We start from the raw sequence: 12,413 nt of genomic DNA, 5'->3' as shown, positions 1-12,413 counted from the left end.
ACACATGCTTTCACCTGTTTAGAGCTCCATCCTCTTAGTAAGAAGTTTCTTTCTCAGCACTTGATGAGACAAAAACCAGACTTTATTAAAGAGGCAACATGATTGCCAGTCAAGTAGAGATGCTCCTTTGTTTGTCCACGTGATGTTGGTCCACATTATTTGTTTCCCCCCACATTTTATCCACAGCTTCTTCTTAAGATGACTGATTTCACCATTAATTCTGGTGATCTCCCTCTCTCTCTCTCACTAACTCACTCTCATAAACGCGCATACATGCACGCGCACACACTCTCTCATAAACGCGCATACATGCACACACACATACTCTCATAAACGCGCATACATGCACGCGCGCACAAAAGTAATCAAGTGTGTGGAGGATGCGCCCTGCGTCAATTGCTTACAATTGTCTTCAGCGCTGGTAGTCCGGATCTAGTGGGGCAAGCGTCTGTTGCATGTAAAGAGTCTAGCAGAGCACTTCATAAGTTCATGTTTAAGTAAATCGACGCGTGGCTTATTTGAAGGACGCTAAACCACCATTTAATACCCACTGGTATGGAATCAAGCTTAAAATTGTTTTTTTTCGATATTACTTTTGACAAGCAAACATTTGGGCCTTCACTGGAGGACAAACGTACTTACCTTCCAAATATACTTTAACTTAAGACGCCACGGATCCAAGGGAACACGTTGGAGCCTTATAATGATGTATCGCTCTTTTTGGGATACGTTATTCCTCCTTAGTGGTGAGTAAATGTTTCTTGCTTGCGTGTGTATGCATGTATGAATGAATGAATGAATGTATGTATGTATGTATAAACAGGGGAGAAGTTAAGCTGTTCTGTGAAACATGCAGGTTATGCTGTCAGTTTATTGCAGTGACACATTACAAGCAATTATAATGTTGCTTTAAAAATCACTTGGACTAGTAACTTGAGTAAGTTGTGTTTGTGCACCTGGGTTGGATGTGTGCTCCAGTGTGACATTGAAGTGGCCCAGGCAGAACACCACACCAGAGCCATGCTCTATTTCACATGTGCCAGTTTTGTGTCCTTGTAGAAAATGCATGATCCTACTCACTTATCCTACATATAGTTAAAGAAGCTTTGTTTTAATTCCTTGTTCTGCTGAAGGTGTTATAGGTGTGAGGTGTAAATAGACTCAGACTTCTTCTGTCATTCCTGTAGCTGACGCATCTATTAAGATTGTAAAGAAGGATCTGAGGCACAGAATATATATTACCCCAAACCATGACTTGATGTCACTCTAACATTTCAGCGTGTCAGAAGGCACAGCCGGTTTCTCATGTGACTGGGAAATTAGGTTAATTTTGTTATTGCACATGCTAGGACAGCATGACTATGCCAGAATTAATATTTATACATTTCAGTACATACACATGGTATACCTGGTGAGTATTATAACTGGCAGTATAATCAACTGTATTTATGTCAGATCTAAAGGAATAGTTTGACATCTCATTGATTCAGACATGACTACTGTTACTGCCGAGTGAGCGTCACGTTTTATGAACTACATAAACTGAACTACAATGTGTCTGACTTTTAGAATGGATTAAAACCATGAATGTTGTCAGTTAAAAATTTAAATTACAGTGCATCTCTTGGTAAAACCAATCCTGCTCTAGTAGGGATGTAGTCACACTCCACTGACAATTTGATGTCAATGCTGTTTGTTCATGGAACACAAATCTCAACAACACAGGTTAGGAAAATTGTCACTGCAACCCTGATCAGGATAAAGCAATTACTGAAAGTGAATATGAGTGAGTGAAAAACTGGACATTTGAGGATAATAAATATTCAGTTTTCCTGGATTAATCCTTCTCCTGTGTTCATTTAAACAGTTAAGGGATCATTTCACTCAAACACCAGGTAAAGCTGCCTAATGGAGTATTTGTAGGTTGAAGCTGCCTAATGGAGTATTTGTGGGTTGAAGCTGCCTAATGGAGTATTTGGTCATCAGGGAATAAGAGGTACTCTTAGACAACCAATTTGAGCTTTACTCAGTTAAAGTCAGTTATATTTGGTCAATCATAGAATTTTCTTATCAGATAAATTAGCATACAGTAGTGAACTGTGTGGTTGGTTTGGTTGATAATGACCTTGAGAGGCCCCACAGTTCAGCACATTTGAAAGCATTGATGAAAAGTGCTTTGTTTGGATACTCTGGGTCTGTAACATGTACATTGACTAAAATGAAGAAGTTGTATGATGTGAAACTGTTCTGGTGTAAAATGTCTTGGATGTTAAAGTGAATTTATTTATTGATGAAAGAGGATTAGAAAATCCCTGACATGTGAAAAAGGTCTAAAACCCAAGAGATTGAGAAGTTTTGTATATAAGTACTGTTCCTTTTGAAATTATATCCCTTTTAGCTAATTAGATTGTGATTTCTGATCAACAGGGATTCGCTAGTATACTCTACTCTACAAATCAGTCTTTAGTCAAACTCATGTTAGTTTTAAGTAATGTGCATGTTCATATCATAGTGTAAAAATCAAAGTTTAGTTGGGCATGTTTACCTGGTAGATTGAACAGAAGTTAATTTCTTTCTATTCTTATTTTCAGGTAGTGTATTTAATTAATTAGTCTAAAATATAAATAAGCATCATCTAAGGGAACACCATCAGGTCTGTTTAAGTTACTCCTTTTTGCCATATGATGATTAGGGCCTCTTATTTCTGCCCTGTGATGCTGTTGTACTGCTGAGAAAGGCTGGTACACAATAAAAACTTATGGTACTCAAAAGAGTAAGACGTAAGTGCTGGTACTGCATACTGGTCTACTTCAAACACTGGTAAACACCTACCAATTTTTACCCTGTTGTTTCCAGAGGTGAGCGAAATTGCCATAATTCCTGCTGAGTGAAATGATGTTGGTGGTTTTTCTCAAATGTTGGTGGTCATGCTGAAAAGATGTGTCGCATATGTTTTATGGTTATTTTGTAGGCTATTTATTTACATACAGCCAAGTGCGAGAAAATGCTACTTCAGCAGCAGCAACAATGGTGATGACTCCCACCACTATAACTGCTACCAACACAACAGCAGTGTCAAGTACTGGTAGAAGCAGTAAGTTCTGGTTTTGTTACCTGTTATCATTTATTTTCTGGTGTCTGGTCATGTGAAAAGTGGGGATATTTATAAATGCATAAACTCTACATGAAATACATAGTTATTTGGAATATAGATGGGGAAAAATAACATGGAAGCAGCATTTCTAGCTCTTCCAAGGATATCAGTGGATCATTGGACCATACTGTCCGTTTACTTCACCACCTAGTGGACAGATTTCCCATTGACTTTAACACTGGGAATCAGACAAACAGTGAGAGAAAATTGTCTTCTATAAACCAGCTGCTTGGCAGTCTGACAAAAACCTCCGTGTCAAAATCCAAATCTCAAAAGAAGTTTCTCTGTAAAAGATATCTGCAAAAGATGATCTGTATATGAACACCCAGAACACCTTGTTTTCTATACACTATTCATGTTTTGATAATGTATGTCACAGTGGTTGTTCTGTTTGCCTCCTGGCTGCAGAGTTCCTAGCAGCAGCAGTCCACTCTCACTTTGCTGACTGTCCTGACTCTCACAGCCATTTCTGCTTCCACGGCACATGCCGCTTCCTCATCCAGGAGGAGACACCAGCGTGTGTGTGAGTGCACAAATCCATCACCTTACTGTGGTCATACAGATATTAAAATGTAAACATAGTTGTGCAGTAGAATGAGAGACCCTGCAGTGGTTTATATCCCCAATAAGTGAGTTTTGAGCTAGGGTTGTATTAATAGAAATAGAAAACCAATATTAAATAAAAAATAATAATTATAATAAAAAAGAAAAAATCAGCATAACATTTTAAGCTTTTGCAAAGGAGAGGACATCCATGACACTGGTCCTGATGATACTTGAGAACCATATTCAAAATAACAATAATAATATTAAAAAAGAACATAATCCTGTTTAGACATTTGGGCTACACTTAAGTTTTAGTCCTCTATCAATCCACCAATGAAATGCCAGTGTATTTAACATTACTATAAATTTAGCATAAGTTTCCTGAACAACAAATATTTGGAGTTGTGACACTTGGATTTCCAGAACATGCACATCATCTACTGATGGTGTAAGTGTTGAATAATATTTATTTTATAGTAACATATGAAACTATGTAATCATTGTTTTGCCCTCACAATGAGCTCACCTAGAAAGCAAGCTGTGAGTAATACAGTTCCTCAGTAACTATGACTCTGTCAGCAGCTCTGATACACTGATGTCAAACTATGGCTGATTCATCGATAAATTCCTGGCTAAAGTTTCTTCAGTAAGCTGTCTGTGTTTGGACAAATGTGTCTTGTTTTTGACTAAATGACTTGCTGTTGTCTTAATACACAGACAGATTGGTTTAAATAGCACAAGTGTATCACTGTCTTGTGCATAAATCTATATGATCCACTTTACCTCTGCAGACATTAATCATCAGAGATGATTCATATACTACACAGATAAATATGTTAATAAATAATTAATGATTTTAATGAATTTTACGTTTAAGTCGATCATTCCAAAAGCTCATAAAAATAATAAAAATAACAAAATACAGATTTTTCTGCTTTTGTAACTAGTTGGTTTAATGGTTTTTGTGAAATTTTCAAATTTCCACACAATTATAAAATTATTAGATAAACTAAACATACTTTGCTGGAATTTTTTTGCCCATTCCTCCTGACAGAACTGGGGTAACTCAGCTATGTTTGTGGGCCTCCTTGCTCAGACATGCTTTGTCACTCCAGTCCAGATATTTTCTATGGGATTTAGGTCAGGGCTTTGTGATGGCCACTTCAGTACTTTGTAATTTGTTGTCTTCAAGCCATTTTGTTACAACATTGGAGGTATGCTTAGGATTATTATCCTCTTCTGACCAAGTTTTAACTTTCTGGCTGATGGCTTGAGTTTTTAACTTCAGTATTTCTAGATTTCCTTCCCATGATGCCATCTATTTTCTGACATGCACCAGTCTCTTTTTCAAACACCACCACAGTGTGATGCTGCAACATCCGTGCTTCACAGTTAGATTAAAAGCCTCACCCTTTTTCCTCTATACATAACTCTGATCATTATGGCCAAACAATTAAATTTCTGTTTCACCTGACCAGAAAACTCTCCTCCAAATGGCTGGTAATCACCAGTACACTTCAGTCTGGCTTTTTTATGCTCGTCTTGGAGAAGGGGCTTCTTCCCTGTGCAACAGCCTTTCAGGCCATAGCAATGTAGGATGCTCTTAATGGTGGATGTACATGCTTTAGTATCTGATCCTCTCAGCTCCTTCACTGGTTCCTTTGTGTTTGTCTTTGGGTTCAGTTGAACCTTTTGGAATACAGTTCATTTATTCCTAATAAAGTTAATTTCTGCCACTTTCCTGAATAATGCAGTGTCTGTGTGGTCCCAAGATTATTATGTTTGCATACAATTGTTTGTACAGGTGCTCTGTGGTTATTTGAAAATTGCTCCTAAGGAGGAATTGGAGTTGTGGACATTGACAATTTTTTTTTTCTTGCCTGAAGAAGTCTTGCCATGATTATGATTCAGCCATGATTTGAAGACGATTTGTTGGGAGGAATGGGCCAAAATTGAACAACAATGCTGCAAAAACTTGATTACTTATTACCTTAGACATTTCAAAGCTATAATTGCCAACAGTGGCTTTGCAAAGAAAAGAAGAAGAAAAAAAAAGGTACTGCTGCAGGTAGATAAAAAAAGTTTTTTTTTTTTGTTTTTTTTTTTACATCTTTGTTTATTCTTATTATATACATTATGAATACAATTTTGTTCATACTTATATCTTGTATGTTAATTTGAAGTGGATATATGCACTGCAAATATATTTTTAAAATATAATACAAAAACCCCCAAACAACAACAAAAAATGTTTGAATACTTATTTCCCCTCAATATATTTGCGAGAGTAAGAGCTCATGAGTGTCAAAGTTGAAATGACTGTGGAATTTAGAGAGGACTGTAGTGAGATATTTGAATGATTTTAGTTCTAATACATGTTTTAATACTTACCTAATATTCCTTGTTTTGTCTTTTTATGGGTGTAGGTGCCTCCCAGGCTTCATAGGTATGCGTTGTGAGCATGCAGACCTGCTGGCAGTGGTGGCAACCAACCAGAGCCAGCAGACACTGGCCACCATATTGATGCTGGGCATATTGGGCAGTGTCCTGCTTGTGCTGCTTTGCACCATAATAAAGTATGGAGTATACTTGGGGTATCCAATAATATTATTCAGCTGTATATTTTTAACACTGTAATATGTAACATACACGTCATGAAGTACATAAGTTCCACTGCTGGTCGAGAATAAGGTCATGAAGCTCAGAACAGCACAAGATAAGGAAAGACTGAACTCAGTGACGTTTAACTTTACATCTAATATCTCTCTAGCTTGTGGTGGAAGCGGGGCAGATGTAGGCGAGGACCTCTGCTTTCCTGTTTGTCAAAAAAACCAAAGGGCATCGTAAAGAGTGGGACGTCCTGCTGTCACTCAGAGACAGGTATATATTTTGCTGGAGCTATTGCTTAATTGCTCATTTTTGAAGTGTTAAAGAAGTGTTTGATGAAGACTGTTTAGGCTAGTTGACCTCTTATGATGCACAGGCTACCAAATTCATACAGAAAGATTCCACACTCCTATTCATGTTTACTCTGGTTGTTGACTACACATTGGATTTCCGGTTGGGGGAGGGCCTAAACTTAGTAGTGGATTAACGGGTTAACAATACTTTATTTACTCAAAGGATTAAAGGACTTAAACACAATGATAATAAAACTTTGACACAAGAATATTCTGTGTGTGATATCCCAAGCTGATGCCTAAAGAAATTACAGACTTACAAAACTATAAATAAATACAAATTCTTTTACTCATAACAATACTTGTATTTACTCATAAACATTTATATTATAAATATTATGAATAATCTCTAGAAATTATGTTGGAGCTCTGTAAGTTTCTATGTGTAGCACACTTATTTATTCTGTGAAGGAAATAAAATAATTAGGCAATTGGACATGGAATTTTGGGAATTTAGTTGGATAGCTGCAGGAGTAATCATCGCTAGTTTGGTCACAGTGTGTCTTGTTAGTGGACCCAACAAGCTTTTAATCAGATTTGTTAACAGGAGGGTTGCACATAGTTGTCTAACAAGGATGAGAAAATATGTCAAACAGAAACTGGGACAAAACTGGAACAGCGATGTCCCTATATATTTACATTCTGTTGTGTAATGTTTGTTTTCTATCACTTTTGACATTTTCCAGTTTCCTTTTTTTTTTTTTGACAATAAATCTGTCTTACCCTCTGAAAATGTTCCATATGTGCAAGGTAACATCTGAACTGACTTGGTGGAATTCACAGTGCTGCCTGATTTTTAAAATTGCCTTGTTCTTCTGTATTTTTTCTGCAGCAGTTTGAAATGAGTCCAGTGTAGTGCTGTTGGTGTACCTATGTTCTCCATTCTGCCACCTGAAATCCCAAGGATTATCCCTGGATTAAGCTACTGACTCATGTCAGCATGCTGAGAACCAAACCAGATGTGGAATTCAGAACTTACATACTCAGTGGAAGTAAACTTAGCCTTTCAGTTTTTATTTTTTTGTGGAATGTAAAACTAAAATGATGGAAGACGGTTTATTTCCAATTTACGGTAACTTCCCAACACAGATATTGATCTCCTGGACTTTCATACTATTGTGTTGGAACAGATTACAGGAGTGAAGATCCAGTCAGACTTAAGATCCTGTGAGGAAAAGCTCTGCAGTGAAGGAGTAACGGACTAGTGCTTAAAGCCTGCTCAGCTGGATATGAAAAGTAAGAATGAGATTCAGAACTCTGAAAAAAAAATCATGAATTAATGTGCTTAGGGTGCTTGGACATTCTCGAGACACAGAGAACTATGTTCATTTTGACATGAGAAGTGGACAGCATGATAAGAGGATGATAAGAGGAATATTTTGATTTTTCAAATCACAAAAAAGCTTGGAAAAACTAACAAAATGTTTATGGCATGTGACACCAAAAGAGAGATAGTACTTGTCAAAAGTTTGGATACACCTACTTGTAGAAAGATTTTGTTTAATTTTCCACATTAGGACTAAAATAACAAAAAATCCAAAAATGTTGAATTTTACAGGGAACAAAAATTGCTAAACAAAAAAAAAAAAAAAGAAAAGAAAATAGTTATTAACAAGCTTCATGAGAAATCTGTGAAGAGTTGGGTTAATTTCCAAGAGTTCCCATGTATGCTGAGCAGTTATTGGCTGTAGTTTCTAAGTTTTAAATGAAAACTATTTATTTTTGCATTTGAAACAAATTTCAATCATATGCCTTTAGATATCTTTTAAGATTATCAAGACCAGTTACATGTGTCCAAACTTTTGGTGTGTGGTGTAATGGAGATACAGTTTTAAATGTTTTAGTTATTCAGGAGTGTCACACGCAGTTAATTGTTCTAAGAATGGAAGAATAATCTTAGATATCTTGGATCTTAAATGATGATAATCTTGGATGATAATAATGGACGAAGAAACAAGGTTTTCAGAGTATTTTTCAAATATATTAATATATTCAATAATGATATATTTACAAATTAACAGTCATTGGCAGGCTTCTGATGAAAACAATTGGGTCTTGGAAACCAGAGGGTATTTTATGCTTATGTTCTTTATTATTATTGCACTTGAGATATTCTTATTCACAGATTCCATTTAATAACATAAGTATGCATACTTGCCTCACATACCCTTGAGTTGAGCTTTCTCCTGTTTCAGTTCTTGATAGTGGAAAGATCATTGTTACAAGGTTTTTGACAATATTGTATAACTTCTAAAATCAGACTCACAACATGTATGGTTTTGGCAGAAATTGCATTAATGATTGAAAGTTTGGGTGTGCACAAGTGTGTTTACACATATGCACTATACACTGTTGCACCGCACTCTTACCCTGATGGCAATAGTAAAATAGACACTGGCTCTTTTCTGGAAAACAAAATCTGAAACGTGCTAAACAGGCCCAGTCCTTAGTGGGGCCTGATTTTGATTAAAGAGTGTTTGTAGATATAATTGTGATAAATCCACTAAATTCACTTCACAAAGCACTATGTACATGTTCACTTCTACATATAATCCACACACATGCTCACACTCAACTATGTATACACATATAGACAGCCGTGACGGCTTTGTTTCTTATTTAAAGCTTGTTACTGTTTACTGCAAATCTATTCCGAAAATTTTAGACTCTGAGTTTTAGAAAGTTTTAAACCTTGTTTAACATTGTGTATGTTGTCTTATTGACCCTCAAGCCTTTTGTCATTGTTCTTATGTAAATGTATGGTGACTAGGTGCATCCAGATACTGGTGAAACCTTGATACTGTTTTATTCAGTCATCGGCTTTTGCTGAACCCTAAAACTGCCCAATGACACAGTAGATGCAAACAGTCCTGCTTTATGCACAAGATGTTCCAAAATTAGAAATCATTAACACGAGTTACATTACTGTAGTAATAGTTCACAGTTTTAGGGAAAATTGATTGAATAAGACTTCATCCAAAGGACCGAGGGAGAGAGTGTTGCTGGCATTGAGCACTTTATATAAATGATGTCACTTAAAAAAAACCTGATTATTTACTGGAGAAAAAATTCTAATCCAAACTGAAAGTAAAGAAAAAAAAAAAGATGTTATATTTAACATGAGCAAATACAGGAAATTAATTGGATATTAAAGGGGAAAAAAGTGGTTGCAAGCAAATGAATACTAATTGTGAGAGATGATTGAGATCTCATCTCTTCTGCTCTGTCTATTTGATCTATTTGATCATGTAAATCTGTTTATTGGTTTACTTTGACACATTGTTTTTGTTATCCAGTATTTAAAAAAAAAAAAAAAAAAAAAAAAAAAAAAAAAGGAACCCTGTACTCGCAATGTTATGTTCATATACCATCTAGACTTTACAGTCTTAAAACATTTTGTTTTTTGTCCTTTCTGTGTAAAAACACGTATAGAGCTGTCAACTACTTTGTCATTATAATACATGTTTATTTATTTTACTGTAAATTACACAGTGCTATAACATCTCGCTATAAAATTGCATCATGCACAATTTGTTTGATCCTAGATACAACAGGATTATAAATAGCTCTGTGTTCCTGGATAGTTGTTGCTTGTGATCGTCATTAATTACATGGTTGTTGGTTCAATAATCAGCTGCATCATATTTCTATGTTCCTGACTATGTTCCTTTATGTATACCTTTTTCACCTAAAAATGTTAAAATGCAGAAAGACTTGCTGACTTGGTGTTTATTATTATTATTATTATTATTATTATTTTTGCAGGAAGTTAAATTATTTGAACCTTTTTTTTCTTTTCAGTTTTTAGGTTCTTTTAGTACAAAAGCATCAAACGCTGGTCTTGGCAGTCCACAGCCCTACTGAGTTTTTTCTTTTCTTTATAGTACATCTACTGTGTTCAATGAGGTATAATGCAGTGCTGTGGCCTTCCAGGAGTAGAAGTCTCATATCCCTATTTTAGACCTTTACATGAATGAGAATTATTTTCAGGTTTTTCTTGCTTTGCTCTGTTCCCTTTCCAGCATGCTCACTTTTTTAACCTCTGTCCACTTATTACCTACATACAGTGTATAGTGTAGATGGAAGTCACATAGACACACTCAAGCAAAGAACATTTAGCCAGAGGTAGCATTTTTGTTATTATTAGACACTCACTGCCCACTTTATTAGGAACACAATCATGTGGCAGCAGCAGCACAATGAAAAAATCATGCAGATGCAGGTCAAAAGCTTCAGTTAATGTTCACATCAAAGATGAGAATGGGGAAAAAGTGTGCTCTCTGTGACTTTAACCATGGAATGGATGTTGGTACCAGACAGGCTAGTTTGAGTATTTCAGAAACTGCTGATCTCCTGGGAATTTCACACACAACAGTCTCTAGAGTTTACACAGAATGATGTGAAAAACAAAAAACATCCTGTGAGCAGAAGGTCTGCAGGCTGAAACACCTTGTTGATGAGAGAGATCAGAGGAGAATGACCAGACTGGTCTGAGCGGACAGGAAGTCTATAGTAGCTCAAGTAAGCACTCTTTACAAGAATCTGAGTCTATCATGGGCACAAACTCACCAAAACTGGACAGCTGAAGACTGGAAAAAGACCAGATCATTTCCCCCCAAACCTTCAGCTGTCCAGTTTGGGTGAATCTGTGCCCATGATAGCCTCAGATTCTTGTTCTTGGTTGACAGGAGTGGAATCTGATGTGGTCTTCTGCTGTTGTAGCCCATCCACCTAAAGGTTCGTTGTGTTGTGCATTCTGAGATGCTTTTCTGCTCACCATGCCTGTAAAGGGTGATTATTTTGGTTACTATATCAGCTTGAACCAATCTGTTCATTTTCCTCTGACCTCTCTTACCAACAAGGCATTTCCACCCACAGAACTGCCTCTCACTTAATGTTTTTGTTTTTCACACCATTCTGTGTAAACTCTAGACACTGTTGTGTTTAAAAATCCCAGGAGATCAGCAGTTTCTGAAATACTCAAACCAGCCTGTCTGGTACCAACATCCATACCATGATCAATCACAGAGATCACACTTCTTCTTCATTCTGAACATTAACTGAAGCTGCCACATGATTGGCTGATTAGATAACTGCATGAATGTACAGGTGTTCCTAATAAAGTGGAAAGTGAGTGTATATTTTCGCTGTTTATTACGTTTTTATTCACTTAAATGACTATTTAGTTGTTTGCTCTGCTTTGGCCTTATCCCTGCAGGCCATCACTCACATGACAAAGACTTATTATTTTGCTCTTTCTCTGTAAGTCATTTGTATGCATCTTAGTTGGTATTTCAACCTGTGCTTGTCCTAATTTCCTCTCCAATGTTTGTGCAGGTCTGAGCACCTTTTAGTTTTATTTTAAATGTTTTATTTGACCTGTTTTCTTAGACCTCAGTCTCATTTCTTATTCTCTGTACCCCATCCTACCATCATTACACCCCCATTCGTTAAAGACAAGTGTTAGATCCTGGCTTCTACTGCTGTAGCTCTTCCTGCCCTCTGGACCTGATTCATTGACCTGACCTGATGCTCTACTGCTTGGATCTTTCTGCATTTGTGACTCACCTTCTGCTGCTATGGATGGTCCCACATGGAAACCGTAAAGATTTACACTTCCCGAAAACAGTTTATGGTCAGGTGTCACCCATGCTTTAATAAATAATCTCACCTCGAAACTGCAGATGTGCACTAAGAACTGAGGCTGTAATTATTAAAGCTGTCCTGTGCTCACTGCAGGACTCCTAATCACA

The 12,413-nt window shown here is 36.6% G+C and overlaps 1 protein-coding gene across 1 annotated transcript; it reads left to right on the top strand.

Moving 5' to 3' along the window:
- The first annotated feature begins 272 nt into the window (after window positions 1-272).
- tgfa (transforming growth factor, alpha) lies at window positions 273-9,778 on the top strand. The gene is made up of 7 exons (XM_026924815.3): window positions 273-553; window positions 667-746; window positions 2,972-3,094; window positions 3,563-3,677; window positions 6,127-6,276; window positions 6,471-6,580; window positions 7,493-9,778. The coding sequence occupies exons 2-7, from the start codon at window positions 704-706 to the stop codon at window positions 7,498-7,500; spliced, it is 549 nt and encodes a 182-aa protein (XP_026780616.1). The 5' UTR covers window positions 273-553; window positions 667-703; the 3' UTR covers window positions 7,501-9,778.
- The last annotated feature ends 2,635 nt before the right edge of the window (window positions 9,779-12,413 follow it).

Source organism: Pangasianodon hypophthalmus, chromosome 2 (genome assembly GCF_027358585.1).
Source record: "Pangasianodon hypophthalmus isolate fPanHyp1 chromosome 2, fPanHyp1.pri, whole genome shotgun sequence".
Classification (NCBI taxonomy): domain Eukaryota; kingdom Metazoa; phylum Chordata; class Actinopteri; order Siluriformes; family Pangasiidae; genus Pangasianodon; species Pangasianodon hypophthalmus.
The sequence above is the reverse complement of the archived record's forward strand: the minus strand, read 5'-3'. Positions and strand labels throughout refer to the sequence as shown.